The sequence below is a fragment of the Xenopus laevis genome, chromosome 4L (genome assembly GCF_017654675.1).
Source record: "Xenopus laevis strain J_2021 chromosome 4L, Xenopus_laevis_v10.1, whole genome shotgun sequence".
In the NCBI taxonomy this organism is placed as follows: Eukaryota; Metazoa; Chordata; class Amphibia; order Anura; family Pipidae; genus Xenopus; species Xenopus laevis.
Window position 1 is genome coordinate 132,476,184 of NC_054377.1, and position 24,336 is coordinate 132,500,519.

At 38.3% G+C, this 24,336-nt stretch overlaps 2 protein-coding genes across 4 annotated transcripts in view; one reads left to right on the forward strand and one right to left on the reverse strand.

The window, feature by feature from the left end:
• Positions 1 to 8,711: 8,711 nt before the first annotated feature.
• On the reverse strand, positions 8,712 to 18,906 carry lsm3.L (LSM3 homolog, U6 small nuclear RNA and mRNA degradation associated L homeolog). Its single transcript, XM_018259063.2, has 4 exons — positions 18,768 to 18,906; positions 12,108 to 12,218; positions 11,931 to 12,026; positions 8,712 to 9,148 (listed from the first exon to the last, which is right to left on the reverse strand). The coding sequence occupies exons 1-4, from the start codon at positions 18,786 to 18,788 to the stop codon at positions 9,068 to 9,070; spliced, it is 309 nt and encodes a 102-aa protein (XP_018114552.1). The 5' UTR covers positions 18,789 to 18,906; the 3' UTR covers positions 8,712 to 9,067.
• A 9-nt stretch (positions 18,907 to 18,915) lies between these two features.
• xpc.L (xeroderma pigmentosum, complementation group C L homeolog) overlaps positions 18,916 to 24,336 on the forward strand; it is a 29,638-nt gene continuing 24,217 nt past the window's right edge. Inside the window, exons 1-5 of one of the 3 annotated variants that reach the window (XM_041590829.1) lie at positions 18,916 to 19,141; positions 19,562 to 19,703; positions 20,852 to 20,961; positions 22,102 to 22,221; positions 23,859 to 24,054. In XM_041590829.1, coding sequence (XP_041446763.1) covers positions 19,033 to 19,141; positions 19,562 to 19,703; positions 20,852 to 20,961; positions 22,102 to 22,221; positions 23,859 to 24,054 — 677 coding nt within the window. In that variant the 5' untranslated portion in view covers positions 18,916 to 19,032. The remainder of the gene's footprint in view (positions 19,142 to 19,561; positions 19,704 to 20,851; positions 20,962 to 22,101; positions 22,222 to 23,858; positions 24,055 to 24,336) is intronic. The other 2 variants (XM_018259060.2, XM_018259062.2) reach the window with 2 other exon arrangements.

A 24,336-nucleotide genomic window follows, 5' to 3' on the forward strand; every position in this document is an offset into this window, starting at 1 on the left:
CAACAGTTACGGCCCATGCGCCCCGCCCCCCCAAGTCACTGATGAGTGGAAACCAAGAGAGCTGCAAAGCAGGAAGTAGTGTTCTGGCTATTATGTTAGACATCCAGTCACTCCAGCCTTTATACATTATATTTTCAGCTAACTATATTAGTTTTTTAATATAGTTTTTATTTTTACACTGAACAATTCCTTTAATGCTCTGGCCAGGGTACTTTTCATCTGATTGTCGTGCTGCCATCCCTGAGTTGCTCTGGGGGCGCTCATGCACTATACAAATGTACTTTGTCCACTTTAATTACCCAGATATTGACTGGAGCAACGGTACTGCCAGATCAGTTAATGGGAACAAGTTTATAAACTTATTGCACGACAATTTTTTAGCACAGGTTGTTGAGGAGCCTACCAGAAAAAATGCTATTCTTGATTTAGTGATCTCAAATGACCCAGAACTTATAGCAAATGTGCAAGTCATTGAACCCCTGGGTAATAGTGACCATAATGTTATATCTTTTAATTTCTGGTGCAAAAAACAAAAATATACTGGGGCAACAAAAACCATGAATTTTGGAAAAGCTAATTTTAGTGCCTTGAGGGCTGCCCTACGGAGCATTGATTGGGGCATTAGGTTTTCATCTAAAAACACAGAACAGAAATGGTTGTCCTTTAAAATTATATTAAATCATTACTGTTCTCAATTTATTCCCTTAAGGACTAAACGTAGAAGCTCTAAGAATCATCCTGTGTGGCTTAATACAGAAGTAAAGAAGAGAAAGGCATTTAAAAACTACAAATCTGTAGGGACAGAAGCTGCATTTAATCAATATAGACACTGTAATAAATGTTGTAAATCAGCAATCTGGAAGGCTAAGAAAAGAAATGAAGAGTTAATTGCGGTGGAGGTGAAAACTAACCCTAAAAAGTTTTTTAAATATATTAATAGTAAAAAGATGCAGGTTGAGAGTGTTGCTCCATTAAATAATGGTACCAGTATGGTTGTAACAGATACAGATAAGGCAAATGTGTTAAATCAGTTCTTTTATTCAGTGTATACAATAGAGGAGTCTGAGTTACAAGGCTCACTTAATAAATCAACTCAATCTAGTCAGTGGCTGACTCAGGATATGATTCAAAAAGCTTTAATACAAATTAATGTAAACAAGGCTCCAGGGCCTGATGGCATACACCCCCGGGTTCTAAGAGAGCTTAGTTCAGTTTTAGACCAGCCCTTATTTCTGATTTTCTCAGATTCACTGTCATCTGGTATGGTGCCTATGGATTGGAGAAAAGCTGATGTTATTCCAATATTTAAAAAGGGATTACGATCTCAGCCTGGCAATTATAGGCCAGTAAGCTTGACATCTGTGGTGGGCAAATTATTTGAAGGCTTGTTAAGGGATCACATTCAAAATTTTGTCCTAATGAATGGCATTATGAGCAACAATCAGCATGGCTTTATGAAGGATAGGTCGTCAGACGAATTTGATTGCATTTTATGATGTGGTAAGATTCTGGACAGTGGGGAGGCAGTAGATGTGATCTATTTGGATTTTGCCAAAGCGTTTGATACTGTGCCCCACAAACGACAGCTTTCTAAACTAAGGTCTGTTGGGCTTAATGAAGTCATTTGCACATGGATAGGAAACTGGCTACAGGATCGGGTACAGAGGGTGATTGTTAATGGGACATTCTCTACTTGGAGTAAGGTTCTTAGTGGGGTCCCTCAGAGCTCAGTATTGGGTCCACTTTTATTTAACTTGTTCATTAATGACTTAGGGGAGGGTGTTGTAAGTAATGTATCAGTGTTTGCAGAAGACACAAAATTATCCAGCCCAATTAATTCCATCCAGTATGTGGCATCCTTGCAACATGATCTTGACAAACTGGCAATCTGGGCAGCTAAGTGGCAAATGAGATTCAATGTTGATAAATGTAAAGTCATGCACCTGGGATGTAAAAATATCCAAGCCACTTATACCCTTAATGGGACTGCACTAGGCAAATCCATTATGGAAAAGGACCTTGGAGTCCTTGTAGATGATAAACTTGGCTGTAGTAAGCAATACCAGTCAGCAGCATCAAGGGCAAATAAGGTCTTGAGCTGTATTAAAAGGGGCATAGAGTCATGGGAGGAGGGGGTCATTCTTCCACTGTATAGAGCACTTGTAAGGCCCCATCTAGAATATGCTGTACAGTTCTGGTCTCCATCACTCATACAGGACATTATTGTATTAGAGAGGGTACAGAGAAGGGCAACTAAGCTGGTAAAAGGTATTGAAAATATTAGCTATGAGGAAAGACTGGCCAAATTGGGGTTGTTCACGCTGGAGAAGGGGTGATATGATGACTATGTATAAATATAAGGGGATCATATAATAATCTCTCTAATGCTTTATTTACCAGTAGGTCTTTCCAGCTGACACGAGCTGTGAAGATGTGGAATTGTCTCCCTGAATCAGTGGTACAGGCTGATACATTAGATAGCTTTAAGAAGGGGTTGGATGGCTTTTTAGCAAGTAAGGGAATACAGGATTATGGGAAATAGCTCATAGTCCAAGTTGATCCAGGGACTAGTCCGATTGCCATTTTGGAGTCAGGAAGGAATTTTCCCCCCTCTGAGGCAAATTGGAGAGGCTTCTGATGGGTTTTTTGCCTTCCTCTGGATCAACTGACAGATAGGTAGTTAATAAAAAAAAAAAAAGTTTGAACTCGATGGACATGTGTCTTTTTTTAACCTTACTTACTATGTTACTTCTATACACTACCACCATTAATAGGAAAGGGGAAAAATATGGCAGTGCAGGAAAAGTACCCCAACCCTCAGGTATTCTCCTTCTTGTCTGACTATGGCCCTCATTAGGGAGGGAGTTAATATTAACACTTAAAAACATGGCTTGCGTTGGTGCAGTTAGACAATGCATTCCTCAGGGAGAGTCAGCCATTTAGCAAAGATTTTATCATTTTTTAATTTCTGGTGGAAGCCTCTGCACAACACCTGTACCTTTCAATGTCTTACACTTAGCCACCATCACCAGTGTCCTGGTTTCTATTCTCCCATTGGAATCTAGAGGAAATAGTTGTTCAGCAATGGAATTTCATTTATGCATAACATACACAGAAATGCATTCGGGACATTTACAGATGGACAAAGGTTTTAAGACAAATACAGTCTCAACCCATTATAAATATATTTAAGACAGAGACATTTTGTGCATACTGCTACTGAAAAATGCCTTACCCTTTAAACAAAACAGGGATTGTTTGTCCATATATTGCAATATATTTAAGCTGGCCAACTACGTCACAGTCATCCCATATCTGGCCAGTCCTACGCTTAATTTTCATCTGATTCATTAAGAAATTAAGAATTCTATTGTTTCATTATATATTTTACAAAGGGACTAAGGTTTTAAGGTCATAAACAACTTTGTCATTCCACATAGTCCTAAACAAAAGGTCCAATTCATGCTTTGGCTATTATACAGTAGCGTGTCCTCAGGCGCCTTATGAAACTAAAGAAGAAATTTGACTTTTTTCCCCCAAAGGCGTTCTGATCCCCCCCATCCATTTATCCAAAATATTACATTACAATGCTTACTGCATTGTCTACAGTTGTATTGCTAAAAAGCCTTAACAATTGTGCAAGTAAAAAAAAAAATAACTTAGCAACATTTTAATTGGCCTTCATTTTTTATATTTTTAAGATTAAATGCCTTCCTCTTCTGCCTTTTACCAGTATTCAAATGGGAGTCACTGACCCAGCAACAAAAAAACCTATTCCTCAGTGATGCTTCAATGTTTCGGTTATTATTACATTTTATTACTTATTTTTCTGTTTAAAACTCTCCTATTCATCTTCTAGTCTCCAATTCACATCACTGCCTAGTTAAAAAGGTAAAAAAGGACCGTAGCAACAGCTAGTCGCTAAAATTCCAAACTGTAGAACTACTGAACATAAATGTATATTATTCAAAATCGTGCATAATAAACCGATAGGACCGTAGCAACAGATCGCTGCTGAAATTCCAAACTGGAGAGCTACTGAACATAAATGTATATTATTCAACACTGTGAAAAATAAACCAAGATGTCTCAAGATATTAGGGATGCACCGAATCCACTATTTTGGATTAGGCCGAACATCCGAATCCTTCCCGAAAGATTTGGCCGAATAGCGAACCAAATCTGCAAATAGGGGTGGGAAGGGGAAAACATTTTTTACTTGTTTTGAGACAAAAAGTCATGTGATTTTCCGCATATGCAAATTAGGATTTGGATTCAGTTAGGCCGGCCAGAAGGATTTGGCCAAATCCGATTCCTGCTGAAAAAGGCAGAATCCTGGATTCGGTGCATCCCTATATATATATATATATATATATATATATATATATATATATATATATATATATATATATATATATAGATATATATAGATATATATATAGATATATAGATATATATAGATATAGATAGATATAGATATATATAGATATAGATATATATATATATAGATATAGATATAGAGGTACTGTTATTATTACAGAGAAAAAGGAAAATTTGGATTTGATTATAATGGAGTCAAAGGGAGACAGCCTTTCCGTAATTCGGAGCTTTGGTGTATAGATATAGAATACAGATATTTTCTCAAAGCATTCACCTGCAATAAGTGAAATACTTGCTGCCGTGTTAAAGTCATGATCATAAAAGCAAAGCTCTGAAGGCGGAGGCTCTAAATACACTGAGTGGGCAGTGCTGGTGAGGAGTTAAATAACTTTGGGTGCTGGTGGTACAACTTCTTGGAATGACATGAAATAATACTTGACAACAGATAACATTACGCACAGTTCACAGACTGCAGAACGAAGTAAGAAATTGGCAGGACTCATATAATGTTGACGTCTGTTTACATATTAGCTTCTCCAGCTGACATTGTAAAATAACTGATTTAGAAGTCCAGTAACGGAATTGCCAATAAAGAATAACAGGCGACACAGTGCTGTCCTCCTATTGCCAGCAGTGCAAGGGCACAGAAAGTAGGTATATCAAGGCTGCAGCCCCCTAAACTTGCATTTTATAAGATAGCTCTCTGCACTATTTTTTTTCAAGGATATGAAGCTTTTCGCTTCTTAAGTTACCACTATGCACTTTCTGCCAATTAGCTTCTACGCTAAGCAGTAAACAGTCCTTCTATTCCCTGAAAGCAATACCCCTTCCCTCAGCATGTTTCAGCTGCAGATAGGGGTATAATAGGTTTCGCAAGTCCTCCATTTACTTGAATGATGCAGAGGAGTTGTTCAGCCAAACTGTATAACAGCCATTTATGGAAATCGCCTTCTATTCCCTCTCCCTCTGTACTGACATTAGGAACTTTAAGCAGCTAGTGAGACACATCAATTATTCCTCGAGCTTTGCTACAGTTAGTATGAGGTTGCAGGTACATGTGCAGGTCCATAATTTAAAAATTGGCAAGCATACAGGTAGGCCCAAAAATCTTTGGACAGAGACAACCTTTTTTCTAATTTTGGTTCTGTACATTACCACAATGAATTTTAAATGTGAAAACTCCGATGCAGTTGAACTGGAGACTTTGCAAAAAACGTTTTTTCAGAGTGGTATAAATTCTTTTTCCTTATGTTTCATATACACACCATCCACATTGTATTAATATTTATAAGCATGAAGAGTCGAAACAGACTGGAACATAGGCAGTACTTTTCTCTGCAATCACCCTTTATTGGTGTTTAATCACGACATGTTTCGGGAAGAAATCCCTTTTTCAAGTGTTACAAAAAAGCCAATTGATTACACAATAAATACCCTGCAGGCTTAAGCCTCCACCCAACTACACCATGTGACGCACATTCATTGCTGGTAAATTTAACCCTTAAGTCCATGTATCCAGCACCTTTCATGCAGACTTTCACCTTTAATTCAGTGGGTTGAACAAAAAGACTGCATAAAAATGTGAGGAACTAAAGCTTTTTTTTTTTTTTTTTTTTTAAAAACAATCACTCCATTTCAGGGGCTCAAATGTAATTAGATAAATTAAAAAACTGAAAATAAAATGTTTGTTTCTAATGCTTGGTTGAAAACCCTTTGCTGGCAATGACAGTCTTGAACTCATGGACATCAGATTCTGGGTTTCCTCCTTTTTTATGCTCTGCCAGGCCTTTACTGTCTCTGGTCCAGTCTTGGAAAAAGAATGTCATGCCCAAACCATCATTTATAGCAGAACATTTGTGCCTATATGTTACCAAGATCCCTAGGGGCAGATTTATTAAGGTTCAAATGTTTTTTTTTTTTGACAAAAATTTAAGTTTTCAAATTGTTGTTTTTTGGTCAAAACTCACATCACCGACCCTGAAAATTAGAGTGAATCTGAAAATACACAGTCTAAAACCTGTCGAGGTCATGTAGGAGTAAATGGCAAACGGTCCCTTTAACCATTTGAAGAAGCTTTCATTATGTTTGAGTTTTTAAGCAGAATCCTCTGGGGGAAAAAAAACCTATCAATTCAAGCAATTTGAGGTTTTTTTCGGTTCCAATCAATTCTAGTTTTCGCATGGTTACCACCGAAACTCGCTGATTCAAGTTTTTTCCATTAGAGTTTTTTTCTTAAATTAGAAACCGTTCGAGTTCATTCAAGGTATAAAAAAACGAACCTTTGATAAATAACTCCGTAAGAATGTTTATGGAGCAAGGACCCTTCTTCCTCCTATGCCTCTCGGTACACTGTACCTTCATAACTCTATATATTACAATGTTTTTCTCTATGGTTGTACACTGTAATGTACAGCACTGCATATACAAGTATCACTTTGTAAAGATAAAATAAACATACAGAATCCTATCAATTATGTTAAAAGAAGCTTTCAACACAAGAATTTTCCCAAACGGTATACCGTTATAAGCAATGCAAGTAGTACTTAGCTACATAGTTAAATTGGGTTGAAAAAAGACAGTCCATCAAGTTCAACCCCTCCAAATGAAAACCCAGCATCCATACACACACCCCTCCCTACTTTTAATTAAAATTCTATATACCCATACCTATACTAACTATAGAGCTTAGTATCACAATAGCCTTTGATATTATGTCTGTCCAAAAAATCATCCAAGCCATTCTTAAAGGCATTAACTGAATCAGCCATCACAACATCACCCGGCAGTGCATTCCACAACCTCACTGTCCTGACTGTGAAGAACCCCCTACGTTGCTTCAAATGAAAGTTCTTTTCTTCTAGTCTAAAGGGATGGCCTCTGGTACGGTGATCCACTTTATGGGTAAAAAGGTCCCCTGCTATTTGTCTATAATGTCCTCTAATGTACTTGTAAAGTGTAATCATGTCCCCTCGTAAGCACCTTTTTTCCAGAGAAAACAACCCCAACCGTGACAGTCTCCCCTCATAATTTAACTCTTCCATCCCTCTAACCAGTTTAGTTGCACTTAGTCTCTGCACTCTCTCCAGCTCATTTATATCCCTCTTAAGGACTGGAGTCCAAAACTGCACTGCATACTCCAGATGAGGCCTCACCAGGGACCTATAAAGAGACATAATTATGTTTTCATCCCTTGAGTTAATGCCCTTTTTTATGCAAGACAGAACTTTTTATTCATGGCAAACAAAACACCTCTGTACTGCAGGCACCTGGAGGAATGGCAGGTTTATTTTGTTTTGGGTTTATGACGGATGGCAGCACCCCTCCCCTGCCCTATGCTACAGCCCTTAACTTCTTTTTTTACTCCTGGTTTAACGTTCACATTCATGTGCAGGGGCCAGGATTGGACCAAACTGAGCCAGTCAGAGGCTGAGATGTTTTACAACAATGCACTGCTTTGTTTTTAAATTCTATGTTAAAGGAGAAACAAACCTGTAACATAAAAAATCCCTAGCCGGCTTTCATTTTCAGTGCAGGTGCAGTTGGAGTAATTTTCCGTTCCCGAACAATTGCGCATGCGCCGAAAGTCACAAGAATTTCCGAAAATCATGAAAGAAAGACACAAAAATTTCTGAAAATTGTTCGGAACCGGAAAATTATTCCAACTGCGCATGCGCGAATATGAAAGTCTGCTTCCGAAGTTTAACTAAGAAAAGAAGATGGCTGCTGTGAACTGTGGGGGACAGAATCTGCACAGAGGGGTAAGTAAATTGTTTGGGCCATTTGCCCCGGGTAATGCCTAGGCTTGGGGGGGAGGAGGGAGGGGGGTCTACAAAGGGTAGGGGTTTTTTATGTTACAGGTTTGTTTCTCCTTTAAATACTTAATTCCCCAGGCAATGCCTGATACCTGCTCGGCTAGTGCAGGTATGGGGCTGTTATCTAAAATGCGCGGGACCTGGAGTTTTCTGGATAATGGATTTTTCTGTATATTGGAGCATCATACCTTATGTCTATTAGAAAATAATTTAAACATTATATAAACCCAAAAGGCTGACTTTGCTTCCAAACTTATATCTTAGTTTGGATCAAGTACAAGGTACTGTTATTATTACAGAGAAAACGGAAAATTTGGATTTGATTATAATGGAGTCAAAGGGAGACAGCCTTTCCGTAATTCGGAGCTTTGGATAACGGGTTTCCAGATAACAGATCCCATATCTGTATATATATTTGGCAAAACTGCATTCAAACTAGTATCACTAAGCACAATGAACCCAATTACAGGTTTATGAATAATAAATTAGAGCACAGTCGTTACAACATCAAAATAATGATTTCATGGTAAATGTCAATTTATTAGATCATTCATAATACAGTAAAACCTGTATTAAGTATGCATCCTATGTCCACAGAATGTTAAACTTATATTATCCCACTTGCATGAACTAAAATCTAATCAGATAAAAAAGGAACGCTGTGGCGTCTGCCATTAGCCTCAAAATAAGGTTTTGTGCTCTTGCACAGAAATATTAAAAAACATGTTATAGCAAAGCAATAAGATATAGCCATCTGAAGGCTAAACTTAATTGCCAACAGATCCTTGCAGTTCCTGTGGGTACCAAAAATGGTTCAGTAATCGTAGCAAATCCAAATCCCGGTGTAACACGACAAGCAGTCACGAAGGAAGAAATCAACCAACTCTCAAAGGAGGAGCGACAAGAACCACACCATCGCCTCTCACAAACAGCATTGGGATGTTTCGCTTTGTGGACTGAAATGAACAGAGAAGAAAAAAAAAAAAAAATTAAATTCTACATTACATTACAGAAAAGTACGGAATGCAATAGCATCCTACACAGCATTTAAGGGCAAGCAAAATGTTAAATAGAGGATGGCATTTGAGCAACACTTAATGCCCACAAAATGTTATTGAATAAATGTCTGAAACTCACAACAATGTTCAACAATTGAAGATTAGACTCGCTAATTATTCATGTCCTGAGGGCAGCACTACACTAGAGAAAGATCTACCTAATAAAATATAAAACAATCCCTGAAAATCATTTTTTTTTTAAACAATTACCAACTGGAACTGAATATACACTAAAGATAAACACTTAAAGGGGACCACCACAAAAAATATTCCAAATATTTTTTTATCATGTCAGTCAAGCAAAATGAAATTGAATTACACTGTATAAATTATTTGAATCTTGTTTGCATCATTCTGGGAATTCATAATTATAGAAAGCAGGCAGGAGCCATTTTGTGCACACTTCTTAAAGCAAGCCTTGTATCATCTTAGAATCTTGTTTGTGCACCAGAATGTCCATCCCCATGCCCTGGCTACACAATTAAATGGTTAAGAGAATTGGGAGAATGGGGGGAGAAGCAGTGACATCTAGGAAGTGCTGAATGGAAAGTGAAAGTGATTGCTTGCTAGGGCATAGAGGAGGGGCAGGCAATATTTGATTGACAGCTGAGATTTTTAAATGCGTTTACAACAGCTAAGAACTCTAATACAAAAAGAATTTGGATTTCATGTTTAATTTGAAAGGGACTTTTATTATACAGCTTTTTATGTCTGGGTGACAGGTCCACTTTAAAAGCTTGTTCACCAGGAATTCCTTTCCGTTGAGTTGTTTTTAGATTGTTCTCCAGAAATAAAGACTTTTTTCTTATGGTTTGCATTACCGTTTTTTCCAAAATACAAATTTTTAATGTTCCTGGCTTCGATGTCTCAGTCTGACAGCTCAGTAATTCAGGCGCAGATTCTGAACGGTTACAATTTGCTTCATTAGTTGCATATTAGCAACTATTGTATCAATTTTAACAACCGCCTTTAATGAAAATCAGGGATTCTACTCAGCAGGGACAAAGATAAGAAATGCATCAACTAATGTATCAATTAAGATCAGTTACAGAGTCAGTTGAAGTTCCTAAACCTGACTGTTTTATCAACCTTCTTTATCAAGTCTTCTTTTCTAATGCTAACTGACTCCTGCGGCACAAATATGGCAGCCTCCTCATAGAGAAACACAGGGGTAAGAAAGGTAATGAAAAAGCATCAGGCAAATACTTTTATGGCAAAATTATAAATGGTATACAAACACAATATTATGATAGCTATAAAAAAAAAAAAAAAAGGTTATGTTCAAGTGTCAGTATCTCTTTAAATGTGGGTCGATAAATCTCCCCGTGTACCTTTACCCTTACCTGTGTATCACTTAAAAGGCACATCACTGGAGCACCAATAGCCAACACAGAAGCGTAACTAGAGGGGGGCGGGCCCTGGCGCAGGACGCGCAGCCGGGCCCCCGCCCCCCTCCGTACACCCGGAAACTGTACGGGAAATGCGCAGTGCGGACTTCGCGGACTGCCGGGGGGCCCTGAGGGGGTGCGGGCCCTGGCCCGCTCGCACCCCCTTCTGCCCCGGTAGTTCCGCCACTGAGCCAACAGTACACCTGGAGCACTGAACAGCTACTCAAGAGTTGTTGCACATATACCAATCGAAGAGAGACAAATGAATGGCACCTTAAAGGGGTGGTTCACCTTTGCGTTAACTTTTAGTATGATGTAGGGAATAATATTCCAAGCCAATTTGCAATGGGCTTTCAGATTTTTGTAAATTATGGTTCTTGAGTAATTTAGCGTTTTATTCAGCAGCTTTCCAGTTTGCAAGTTCAACAATCTGTTTGGCTCCAAATTACCCTAGAAACCATGCACTGAATTGAATAAAGACACTGCAATATAAACATGAGAGGGCCTGAACAGAAAGATAAGTAATAAAAATTAGCAACAATATGAAATCTGTAGCTTTACAGAGCATTTGTTTTTAGATGGAGTCAGTGACTCCCGTTTGAAAGCTGGAAAGAATCAGAAGTTGGCGGCAAATACATTTAAAAAAAACTATTTAAAAAATAATGAAGACCAATTGAAAGGTTGCTTATAATAACTTAAAGGCGAACGACCCCTTTAAAGGAGGCCATTTTTCACACCTTGTAAAATATATGAATGGAGTCTCTAAAATGTTATGTTTTGAGTGGAAAAATTTCAAAATATGACATCTACATGAAGTTACCTATAGGTCATGTTGATCGTTTTTCGCCGATAGGTCTGCTTTTGTAAGTAGTTGTTACTTGAACTTCCTAAAACTGACTGTTTTGTCAACCTGACTGTCCCTTCTCAACTTGTCAGTTATAATACTAACAGACTACTGCTGCAAAAATATGGCAGCCCCCTCATAGGGAAAAATGGGGGTAAGAAAGGTAATGTAAAAGCATCACACAGATATTTTTATGCCAAAATTATAAATAGCATTCAAAGATAATGTTATGATAGATACTAAAAAAGCCTATTTTCCGGTGTCAGTATCTCTTTAAATGTAGATATAGGTTGTGCTTGTTGCTCAGCAGGGTAACCTATATAGCCTTTTTTAAAAGATTTACCATGTCAAAATATTGCATTAACTGGTAATTAAAATCTGTATATAAATAGAGATGCCTATCACTGTGTAAATACTATAAAAAGGATGTAATTAAAACAATATTTACTTTGTAAATCTCCTCGTACGTCTCCTCATCAATCTCTATAGTTGTCACGGTCTCCTCCACATCTCCCAGGATCATGTTCAAATGCTGATCATATGCCTGTGTAGGAAAGCAAACAGGTTTTTACTTAAGTCTCAAATATGATCTGCACAAAACAAAGCACCTAAACCCAATACTCACGTGTAAACGGCCACGCAGCTCTCGGTCATTCCTCATCTTAACATAGATCCGTTCATCGAGGCTAAGTCTGATTAGATCCAGAGGCTCCTCCACTGTATTAGTAGTTTGTTGCTAGATGGAGGGAGAGAAGGAAGGAAATGGGATGAGCACTTTAGCGGAAACATGCAATTTTAACATTGTTTTATATCAAAAGTCTCTGAAACAGCTACAATTGTTTGATCCTGAAACAAACAGGGCCACACATCCACCTAATAAGTTCTGCTAGGTCTATGCGCTAGTTCAGGGATCCCCAACCTTTTGAACCAGTGAGCAACATTCAGAAGTAAAAAGAGTTGGGGAGCAACAGTAGCATGAAAAATGTTCTTGGGTGCCAAAGAAGGGCTGTGATTGGCTATTTAGAAGCCCCTATGTGGATTGTCAACCTACACTGAGGTTCTGTTTGGCAGTACACCTGGTTTTTATGAAGCCAAAACTTGCCTCCAAGCCCGGAATTCAAAAATAAGCACCTGCTTTGAGGCCACTGAGAGCAACATCAAAGGGGTTGGAGAGTAACATGTTACTCACGAGCTACTGGTTGGGGATCACTGCGCTAGTTTCTTAGCCTCAAACCAATAACCATTGTCTTTTTCTAATTAAAGTTTGGGCCCTTCTTTTGCAGATGATGACTATTAGCCTCCATATCCTCACTGTGAGATTTTAAAAAGATACTTTAAAGGAAAAGCAAACCCAAAATATAAATTAATCTAATATTTACAGCATTTTCCTAGTTTGCACAGGATAAGCAGTTTGGGCATTGCTAATACAATGAATTAAAAAAACTTTTGAGCAACACACCCAGGTGGCAAGTTTTAAAGGAGACATACGGTGTGAAAAAAACAAAAATGTGCCAGTGTCTTGTACCCTTAAAGTGATACTGACAATTAAAAAACGAATTTTTAAAATATGAATGTACATTAAAAGTTACCTGCAGATCATGTTGATCGTTTTATGCTGAGAGGTCTGTTTCTAAACCCGACTGTTTGGTAAACCCGAATGTCCCATCTCAGCCTGTCAGTTTAAGTTTCTAATGCGAACGGACTCCTGTTGCACAAATATAGCAGCCCCCTCATAAAAATGTAAAGAGTAAATGTTGGTGCAGGGCACACTGGCAAACTCACGTATTGATTAGACCAGAAAAATAGTAGATTAAAAATGTAAGTTTTATTATAGTCATCTCTCGTCTGACTTAATCATAGAATTCTCTCATTCATAGGCCCCCTCATACAGGAACATGGGGCATCAGACAGGTAATGCAAATGCATTGTGCAAATACTTTATGGCAAAGTTATAAGTAGCCTTCAAAGGCAATATTATGATAGATTTAAAAAAAAAAAGTAAATTTTAGCATCAGTATCTCTTTAAATATCTAAGGAATGTGCTTAAAAAAGTAATGTTTTAGGTTGATTTATTGAAAATTTCTCTCAACTATTCCTGCCAAATTCTTCCACTTCTGCTGCCTCCTTTCCCAGGCCATGCAGGGGAGCTGGGGCACCCCTCACAATGTGCTGTAGGATAAGAACCAATCAGCAGCTAGGCTAACCTGATAGCGAACAGAAGCCTGTCTTTTACCTGTGTGACTGAAGCGCTGTGATTGGCTATCCCTCTCCTTCTGTGTTTTTGGCAAGGACTGTTAGGACATGACAGGGATCATAGCAGATCTAGATCTATAGGGAGTTCCAATAAAGGTGTAATTTATAGTGTATATATATATATATATATATATATATATATATATATATATATATATATATATATATGTATATATATATTGACTTCCTGATGACTGCTTGTGTTTAGGAGCCAAAACGTTGAAAAAAAAGACTATTTTTGTATCACAAGACATATGAGTGTGTGACCCCAGTAAATACAGTGGTGTGAAAAACTATTTGCCCCCTTCCTGATTTCTTATTCTTTTGCATGTTTGTCACACAAAATGTTTCTGATCATCAAACACATTTAACTATTAGTCAAAGATAACACAAGTAAACACAAAATGCAGTTTTTAAATGAGGGTTTTTATTATTTAGGGAGAAAAGAAATCCAAACCTGTGTGAAAAAGTAATTGCCCCCTGAACCTAATAACTGGTTGGGCCACCCTTAGCAGCAATAACTGCAATCAAGCGTTTGCGATAACTTGCAACGAGTCTTTTACAGCGCTCTGGAGGAATTTTGGCCCACTCATCTTTGCAGAATTGTTGTAATTCAGCTTTATTTGAGGGTTTTCTAGCATGAACCGCCTTTTTAAGGTCATGCCACAACATCTCAATAGGATTCAGGTCAGGACTTTGACTAGGCCACTCCAAAGTCTTCATTTTGTTTTTCTTCAGCCATTCAGAGGTGGATTTGCTGGTGTGTTTTGGGTCATTGTCCTGCTGCAGCACCCAAGATCGCTTCAGCTTGAGTTGACGAACAGATGGCCGGACATTCTTCTTCAGGATTTTTTGGTAGACAGTAGAATTCATGGTTCCATCTATCACAGCAAGTCTTCCAGGTCCTGAAGCAGCAAAACAACCCCAGACCATCACACTACCACCACCATATTTTACTGTTGGTATGATGTTCTTTTTCTGAAATGCTGTGTTACTTTTACGCCAGATGTAACGGGACGCGCACCTTCCAAAAAGTTCAACTTTTGTCTCGTCGGTCCACAAGGTATTTTCCCAAAAGTCTTGGCAATCATTGAGATGTTTTTTAGCAAAATTGAGACGAGCCTTAATGTTCTTTTTGCTTAAAAGTGGTTTGCGCCTTGGAAATCTGCCATGCAGGCCGTTTTTGCCCAGTCTCTTTCTTATGGTGGAGTCGTGAACACTGACCTTAATTGAGGCAAGTGAGGCCTGCAGTTCTTTAGATGTTGTCCTGGGGTCTTTTGTGGCCTCTCGGATGAGTTGTCTCTGCGCTCTTGGGGTAATTTTGGTCGGCCGGCCACTCCTGGGAAGGTTCACCACTGTTCCATGTTTTTGCCATTTGTGGATAATGGCTCTCACTGTGGTTCGCTGGAGTCCCAACGCTTTAGAAATGGCTTTATAACCTTTGAAATTGAACTCAGGTGTGATAAACCACAGTTAAGTTTTTTTTTTAACAAGAGGGGCAATCACTTTTTCACACAGGCCCATGTAGATTTGGAGTTTTTTTCTCCCTTAATAACGTAAACCTTCATTTAAAAACTGCATTTTGTGTTCAATTATGTTATCTTTGACTAATAGTTAACGGTTTTTGATGAGCAGAAACATTTAAGTGTGACAAACATGCAAAAGAATAAGAAATCAGGAAGGGGGCAAATAGTTTTTCACACCACTGTATGAGGTCACATTTACATGAATATATATATATTTGTGGATGTATACTGTATCTGTGCATCAGACTGTAGCCAAGTTCTTTATAGTGGTGTAATCCATTCACATTCCCACCAATAGGGGTTACCCATAAGCCCACACTGTGAGGGAGTTTAGACACAGAGAGCTGCTGTTTTGTCAGTTGAGAAGCAGCAGCACACCAGTAACATTGGCTCTGTGTCTCCACTCATTTTCTTTAACAGGTATGTAGTTTGCCACCTGTTTGGTTCAAAGTGTGGCTGTACAATATTGTCATCTAAACAACAGATCCATGTTGAAGGCAGTGAGTGCTTAGTTATATGTTGCCTCAACATGGGAATTGTAACATAGTATCTATAGAGTGACAATGTCTGATGCAACCTTTTTTTTTTTATATACTTGTTCAATGTATATTCTCTGATTTGGAGATTTTGGGTTATCAGTTATTTTGAAAAGTGTTACAAATCATACTGTTGCCAGTTAAAGAGGTTGCTCTTTTACTGAGGCCAACCAACAGCATCAGCCTGTTTGTCTGTTAGATCTCACCCTGTTGAGGTTATACATTCAACTGATGTATTTATTGCTGCAGCCAATACAGTGAATAAAGCATATATACTTATATGTGTAAATATAATACTGCTATGATGAGGCTGACATCACATATGTTATTTGCCTTGAATGTGAAGTCATGAGAGAAGGCTCAAAAGTACAATATTGTTCAGATGTTAGCATCTTTGAGAATGCATGTATGTGACACATGAATTGTAAATGACAGGTAATAATAAACTGTATGTTGAGAAATAACAATGTAATAAAAGTTGAGAAGCAGCAGCACACCAGTAACATTGGCTCTGTGTCTCCACTCATTTTCTTTAACAGAATCACTGTTGCCACGGCCACATCGTGGGGCTGTAACAAGTGCGGACTTTTTGCTGTTTTGATATGACTACGTTCCAGCACTTAGGCATTTATCAGTGTTCTGAGTGCACCGATCTAGTTGTGTGTGTGTGTGTATATGCATATCCAACGTTTCGGTCCACACTGGGACCTTTCTCAAGGACCTTGAGAAAGGTCCCAGTGTGGACCGAAACGTTGGATATGCATGTGTGAATAAAGTTCAGCACTTTTTTTCACATAAAACTTGGAGTGCGGGTCCCTTTACTACTGTGTACAAGAATATTTTGACCAACGCACCCACCTCGTTTGAAATCCGGTAAGAGTGCGCTCACTCAACAGACTGTATATATATATATATATATATATATATATATATATATATATATATATATATCTATATATATCTATATCTATATCTATATCTATATCTATATATATATATATGTATATATATATATATATATATATATATATATATATATATATCTATATATCTATCTATATATATATATATATATCTATATATCTATCTATATATCTATATATCTATATATCTATATATCTATATATCTAACAAACAAGGGAAAGTTGTGCTCACCACTAGTTTTTAAAAACATTAGGCGGGGGTGCAATGAGGGTGTGACCACAAAATACATATAGACAAATACAAGATTCCTCTGCACTCAACCCATTATCAATATATTTAAGACAGAGACATTTTGTGCATACTGCTACTGAAAAATGCCTTACCCTTTAAACAAAACAGGGATTGTTTGTCCATATATTGCAATATATTCAAGCTGGCCAACTACGTCAAAGTCTTCCCATATCTGGCCAGTCCTATGCTCAATTTTCATCTGATTCATTAAGAATTCTATGGTTTAATTATACATTTTATAAAAGGGACGAATACGTTTTACCTGCAACTTACTAGCTGCTTTCAAAGTAAAACTCAAAGTAAAACTCCCAACCTTGGCTGCCCTTTTATTAGACACCAGAGTTTTACTTTGAAAGCAGCTAGTAAGTTGCAGGTAAAACGTATTCGTCCCTTTTATAAAATGTATAATTAAACCATAGAATTCTTAATGAATCAGATGAAAATTGAGCATAGGACTGGCCAGATATGGGATGACTTTGACGTAGTTGGCCAGCTTGAATATATTGCAATATATGGACAAACAATCCCTGTTTTGTTTAAAGGGTAAGGCATTTTTCAGTAGCAGTATGCACAAAATGTCTCTGTCTTAAATATATTGATAATGGGTTGAGTGCAGAGGAATCTTGTATTTGTCTATATCTATATATATATATATATATATATATATATATATATATATATATATATATATATATATATATATACACACACACACACCCCCCAAGAGGATCTCTCACACTCCTTTAACCACCGGGTGCTGTTGTACTCTCGAATATTCAAGTTAGGGATGCACCAAATCCACTATTTTGGATTCGGCCAAACCCCCGAATCCTTTGTGAAAGATTTGGCCGAATACCGAACCGAAGCCTAATTTGCATATGCAAATTAGAGGTGGGAAGGGGGAAAACATTTTTTACTTCCTTGTTTTGTGACAAAAAGTCATGCAATTTCCCTCCCGCCCCTAATTCGCATATTCTGTTCGGCCGGACAGAAGGATTCGGCCGAATCTGAATCCTGCTTAAAAAGGCCGAATCCCGAACCAAATCCTGGATTCGGTGCATCCCTAATTCAAATGTCCAGGGTAGTAAGCAGAGCACACGGGAATTTTTAAAAAATTACAGTGAGCGCTGCTTACTACCCTGGACAGATGTATATATATTATTTGTTGCCCAAACTAGCTAATACAATGAATTTGAAACTGCACCATCTGCGGTTTGTTTCAGCCAACTACCCACAGAAAATTTAGTTAAGTGACAAAGGAACGCCTTGTGATGTTGCTCTGCTCAGAGAATGAAGATAGTGAGCAGAGAAGAGTCATCTAATGTTTCCCTGGTCAGTTCTAAGGACAGAAATATCACAAGACTTTCATTTTCTCTATTTTCAATCGACCGTAGCCAGGTGGGGAAGAATGAAAAGCATGCGTTTCATATCCAGCTTCTTAATACTTTATTATATTGCCCGAGTATAGTCACTTCTGTGCTTAGGCAATAGCAATCTTATCAGTCACACAGAATAGCAAATGCAAGTGCTCGCAGGGGACACAGAACATTTTGCACCCAATGACTTCCACTGAAATTTCCACGCTCAGGAAAGTCCTGTCTAACCAAATGGGTAGCAATAGTCACATTCTACACATTCCCAAATGAGACCTAGGGAAGATTAAGTCTTTATGACCCACGATGGGCCCGAGAGCCTAGTTCAGGACCGAACAGAACCGCTGCCCCTTTCTAGTAGTATAAGGCCCACCAGCCCTACCTGCTCCCCGTCGTCCGCCATCTTCAAAACCCCGCGCACCGGAAGTGGCCGATCACCCGAGCAACTCTTCTCTCGCGATATTTAGGAGGAAGGCGCAGAGGCTCAGCCAATCAAGTGAGAGAGCGGGCGGAAACTGACTGAGGCCTGACAGCAGGTTGCACGTGTGTGTCAGTTCCGGAAGTGACGCGTTAATGTTATTGTCTGAGACTGAGTGTTTCCTGTGTGGGTTATACAACCAGAGCATGTGAGGTAGAATTGTGGGGAGATGGCAAAGCGGGGGAGCTCTGAGGGTGCTGCAGTGGCGAAGAAGAAGCCAAGGAAACAGGTGCCCGGGAGGGACAGAAAACACCCAGCAACTGACTCCAAGCATAGTGGTGAGTTTCTATGGGTTATACTTATTATATAGGCTGGATAGAATTGCTGTTGTGACTACAATGTGCACCTTATGGGCCTCAGCCTTCTACTATTCTGTCTTCCAAAACTATTTCTTGGTTGCTAGGGTAATTATTAGTCCCTGGCAACCAGATCATTTAAATGCCCAGCAGCAGGACAGTTCCACATAAATGTAAATAATTCAGAAATCACGAGTCATAAAAATTGAGATCAATTGCAAATTGTCTTAGTATTGTGCTGTTGGCACAGTATTAAAAGTAAGGCAAACGTACCCCTTAATTCTCCATGGACTTTCGCTTTTATGTTAAATGAATAACTAGCCTTTGGCGCGGATGGTTCGTCTGCTTTTAGTTCTTTTCACCTTTCTGTTTTAAAAGGGGCATTTTGTTTTAACCCTGTAGATGGCGAGGATGTATTGTATGAAGAGGAAAACCCCCCATTTAAGAAGAGTAAAGATTCCTGTGGTGACAGTGTGAAAAAGCAAAGATGCAGAACCAAAAGACGGACTGACAATGAGAGGAAAACAGTGGGAAAAGAAATACAGTGAGTTGTTTGGTTTTATAACAGTGTGGGGAATAAGAGACAACCCCCATATGTAATAAAAGGCACCAAGTTTGCCCAGAAGCAGTAACTCTTAGCAGCCAATACGATGCTTGTTTTTAAAAAGGTGGTCAGCAAATGCTACCTGCTGATTGGTTACTGCTCCTGGGCAAACTTAGTGGGGCTGATTTATAAACACAGGGAAAATTTGCAGCTGGGCAGCCGTGGCAACCAATCAAATATTTACTTTCATTGTTCAACCTGCATCTGGCAGATAAAAGCCACTTATTGGTTGCTATGGAGTACTGTCCATGGGCAGATTTGCCCACTGTTTATAAATCAACCCCAGTGTCTTTTATTATATAACCCTCTAAAGCTGGCCATAGATGTGCAGCTATACCTTCAATGTGGACGAACGATCTTGGGTAGCAATCTCCCGAACCTGTCACTAACCATTCAGATCAAATAAAGTGGTAAAAGAACAGATCAGACAATGTTCTGCCCCTGACAGAAATCATATGAAAGTTATGTCCGACAAAAGCTGGTCTCTCACAGATATCGTCAGATTTCATGGGATTTTTAGAAGCGGATCTAGGATGAAAGTTAAAATTCACCATTCGATAAATACACTTTTAAATTTCCCCTCGGTATGAATAGTAATCTCATATTTTGATAAATCTGCCCTAAAGAGTCTTGTGCATAAACTGGTATAATTTTATTTAAGACCAGGTTTATACTGTGTCTTTAATATTATATGCACTTAAAGCAAATGTAAACACTCAAAACCAATAAATGTAAAATTGCTCAGAGCACTCTTTTGAGCAACTTTGCAATTTACATTAATTATTTTTTCTAGTTTCTAAGATATCACTTTTTGCACGTCATCATATAATAATTATCTAAAACAACACCTGCTGTTCATTTCTGTAAATCGGAAAGTGTTGTGATGTTGCTCTGCTTAGAACTAACCAGAGAAACGTCAGATGACTCTCTGTTCACTTTTTTTCTGAACAGAGCAGCATCACAAGTCTTTCCTTTTCTCGGTAACTTAATGTTTGGCATGGGTTTTAGATAACAAACATTAAGGTTACCATTAATGGTCTAATTCTTTAGTGTTTTAATGTCTTTATTTCTTGTTGTGCAATCCCCAGAGATCCAACAAATTTGACAGAAAAGACTCTGATCATAGACATGCCTGTTAAACAGTTTAGTGGCTCAGAGGATGCTGAAGAGAGTGAAGATGAGTGGGAGGATGTTCAAGGTACCGGACTTATACACTTTGATATGTTTTTGTATCACTAGTGGGTCGCCTACAGATTAATAAATATTTAGGGCACTGTTGGCAAGAAGATGATGAAAGGAAGCAAATACTTTCTTTTATATACTATGAACAGTGACCGGTGACACTTTTAATCTGCAATATTCCAAGAATTTCTTATACATTTGTGGTTCAATTAAGCCCCAGGAAGGAAGCTGCCTAATTTTTGTAAGAGTAGATGAACTGGGCACCTTAAAGGTGATATAAACCTTGAAAATGAATGTAAAATTGCTCAGGATGCTTTTCTAATTAATTACATTCATTTTGTTGTTTCAAAACTATTAAGAAGCTATAAACCACTAATACAATGTGTTATGTAATTGCAGCAACACCTGCTGGTCAGTTCCTCCAACTGACCTTTCAGGGTGATATGTTTAGAAGGAAAACTCTTCTGAAGCTGCTCAGGAAAGAGATCAAGCAACCTCAGATAACATTTCTCATGTCTTTTTCTGAGCAAAAATCTTCAGAATAGTAAAAATATATATGACTTCTTTAATATTAATAAGAAAAACTGCTGACAGTTTTCTGTGTTACAAGAGGTCAGCAGTTCAACTTAACCCTTGATACTAAATAGAGTCACATGTGAAAGAAAATTCATTTCTAAAGTTGGTTCAGACTTGCCGGCATACTGTAGCTTTATGGGTGAGGGTATTATGGCTCCTGATATTCTGTGGTTTTATGTGGGGACAACACACCTGTTCTCACAATCTGCACTGGTGATGCTGGCTATCCAAAGACCTGGCTTGTTCCCGTAGTAGCTGCAAAATGTATATGGAGCTACTCACACTCTATTAATGTAGTTGGGGGAGCTTACCCCATGTATTACTACACCAACAGTATCAATCAATGTTTCGGGGGGGGACACACCCTCACTTCGTCAGGATGTGGGGACCCATTAAGGGGATCTTTATCCTGTGAGCCAACAAGTGCCTTAAAGCAGACCTGAATGGAGCCTATCATAATCTAAAATGGCTAATAAGACCTGTGTAGAAGGTACATACATCATATTTATCATATCTGGGTTCTGTGTGGGGCCTCATACTGGACATTTCTGTAGTAAGAATTTTGATATATTACCTGCAGCAAACAATCAACGGCAGACTGGTACTGCTAAGAGGAAACGGCCTGGAAATTCGAAAGCAGGAGGGAAAAATGAAAAAAGACTGTCCGTTAAGAGCAATATAAAAAAACGGTCCAGGCCTGGTGAGTATTTTTTTTTTTTCTTTTATTATAGAAAGTGTCACTTTTTAAAATATAGAACTTTTTTAATGTTGCTTACTTATACTTAGCCCTCCTGTATCTGGTGTGCTTCAGAGGAAAGAGCTGTAGGCCAGGACCAGGCGGAGAATCCGGTGCCCTGCTGATTCCCTTCCCTTTTAACTGTGACGCAAAATGTTGCATTTTGGCACTGAAATCCACTGCGTCTGCTTGCAACCGAGCAGAAACCACACTTCTGGGTGCAGGCAGAGCAGGAGCTGTGGGGCAGCGGATTCTTGGCCTGCGGATAAACGCAGAGATCTGTCATTGTCTGGCACTGCTGTTATGTAACAGGAACCAGACAGGATAATGATCCCATTTAGTCTGAATTAAATAGAGAACCTAGTATCTTCTAGTCATTGCCTACAAGATGGTGGCAGTGTTTTAAAATTCTATAGGCCCCTTTTCAAAAACTGAATGTGTTGTTAAAAGTTTTAGCTGAAAAGAATATATTTTATTTGTATTTATCCTATGTAAAGGTTGCCGTCTCTTGACGGGGGGCCACATGGGTCATAACTGTCTCTTTTGAATCTGAGCTGAATGCTGAGGATCAATTGCAAACTTACTGAAAGGTATGTCCCATGTGGCCCCCCTTAAAGGGTTGTTCACCTTTGAGTTAACTTTTAGTATGATGTAGAGAGGGATATTCTGAGACAGTTTGCAATAGTTTTTTTTTATTTTTTAATATTATTAGTTTTTGAGTTATTTAGCTTTTTATTCAGCAGCTCTCCAGTTTGCAATTTCAGCAGTCTGGTTGCTAGGGTCCAAATTACCTTAGCAACCGTGCATTGATTTGAGTAAGGGACTAGGACATTAATAGGAGAGGGCCTTAGTAGCAAGAGGAGTAATAAAAAGTAGCAATAACAATAAATTTGTAGCCCTACAGAGCATTCGTTTTTCGATGGGGTCAGTGACCCCCATTTGAAATTTGGAAAGAGTCAGAAGTAGAAGAAGGCAAATAATTCAAAAACTATAAAAAAATAAATAATGAAGACCAGTTAAAAATTGCTCTGATTTGGCCATTCTATAACATACTAGAAATTAACTTAAAGGTGAACCACTCCTTTAAAGTTGCTGACTAACTCAAAGTTAGGAAGCTAAAAAGCAGGAAGTTGTATTCTGTTCTGTTCTGTTAGACATCCAGTCACTCCATCTGTTATAGCTATGTATATATTACATTTTTGACTAACTAACTATATTAGAAACAATTTTTATTTTGCACAGCCTATCTATTTACCCAGTTTTTATTTTACACTGAATTGTTCCTTTAAGAGTGAAAACATGCTGTGATGGTGATGTAGTACCAATATATTTATCAGATAAATTGCTGTAACGCTTTTGTCATTTATCCAACTCTCTCTGACTACAGTGTGATGTCAAGTTTGGCTCTGTGTCTCAATGATGCGGTTTAATAACCGTTTCAGCCATTATTATTATTAATTCTCGGTGAACCGAAGAAACATAAAATGAGGTGATAAAATATTATACTTGTGTCTCTGCATCCTAATCCATTGTACACATCACTGATATGTCTTTGCAATGTGTATTTTTTCTATTTTTATCATTTTGTGGTTAAAAACAAGCAGATGGTGATGATGGGTTTGAAGAAGAAAGTTATTCCGTTAAGAAGAGGAAACCCACAGTCCCAGGTGTAAAAGGCAAAACTAAAGCTGCTAAACCTGCAAGCCATGTATCCTGTGCAGCCAATGCTGGGGACAAGAAACCCAGAGCCAAGAAATCAGCTGTTAAAAAACAAAAAACCAAAGAGACTGAGATACTGTGAGTAGGTTTCATGTGTTTCTAATCTCAGTCACTAAGCTTGACTTGCACAAGCCTGTCCTATTGGTGTAACTCTAAGCAGTTCTTATATGTACTGCTTCAGGGCTGTAGTTCATAAAGCGTCACTACTTCTTTCTTCAGATCACTTCCCAGGAATAATACATGGCAATCAAAATGTGCCTAATGTTTTTGCACTTCCTATCTGATCCTCCATGTTCCTCTGTGAGGGGGCTGCCATATTTGTGCTGCAATAGTCCTTTAGCACTGGAATCTAACTGACAA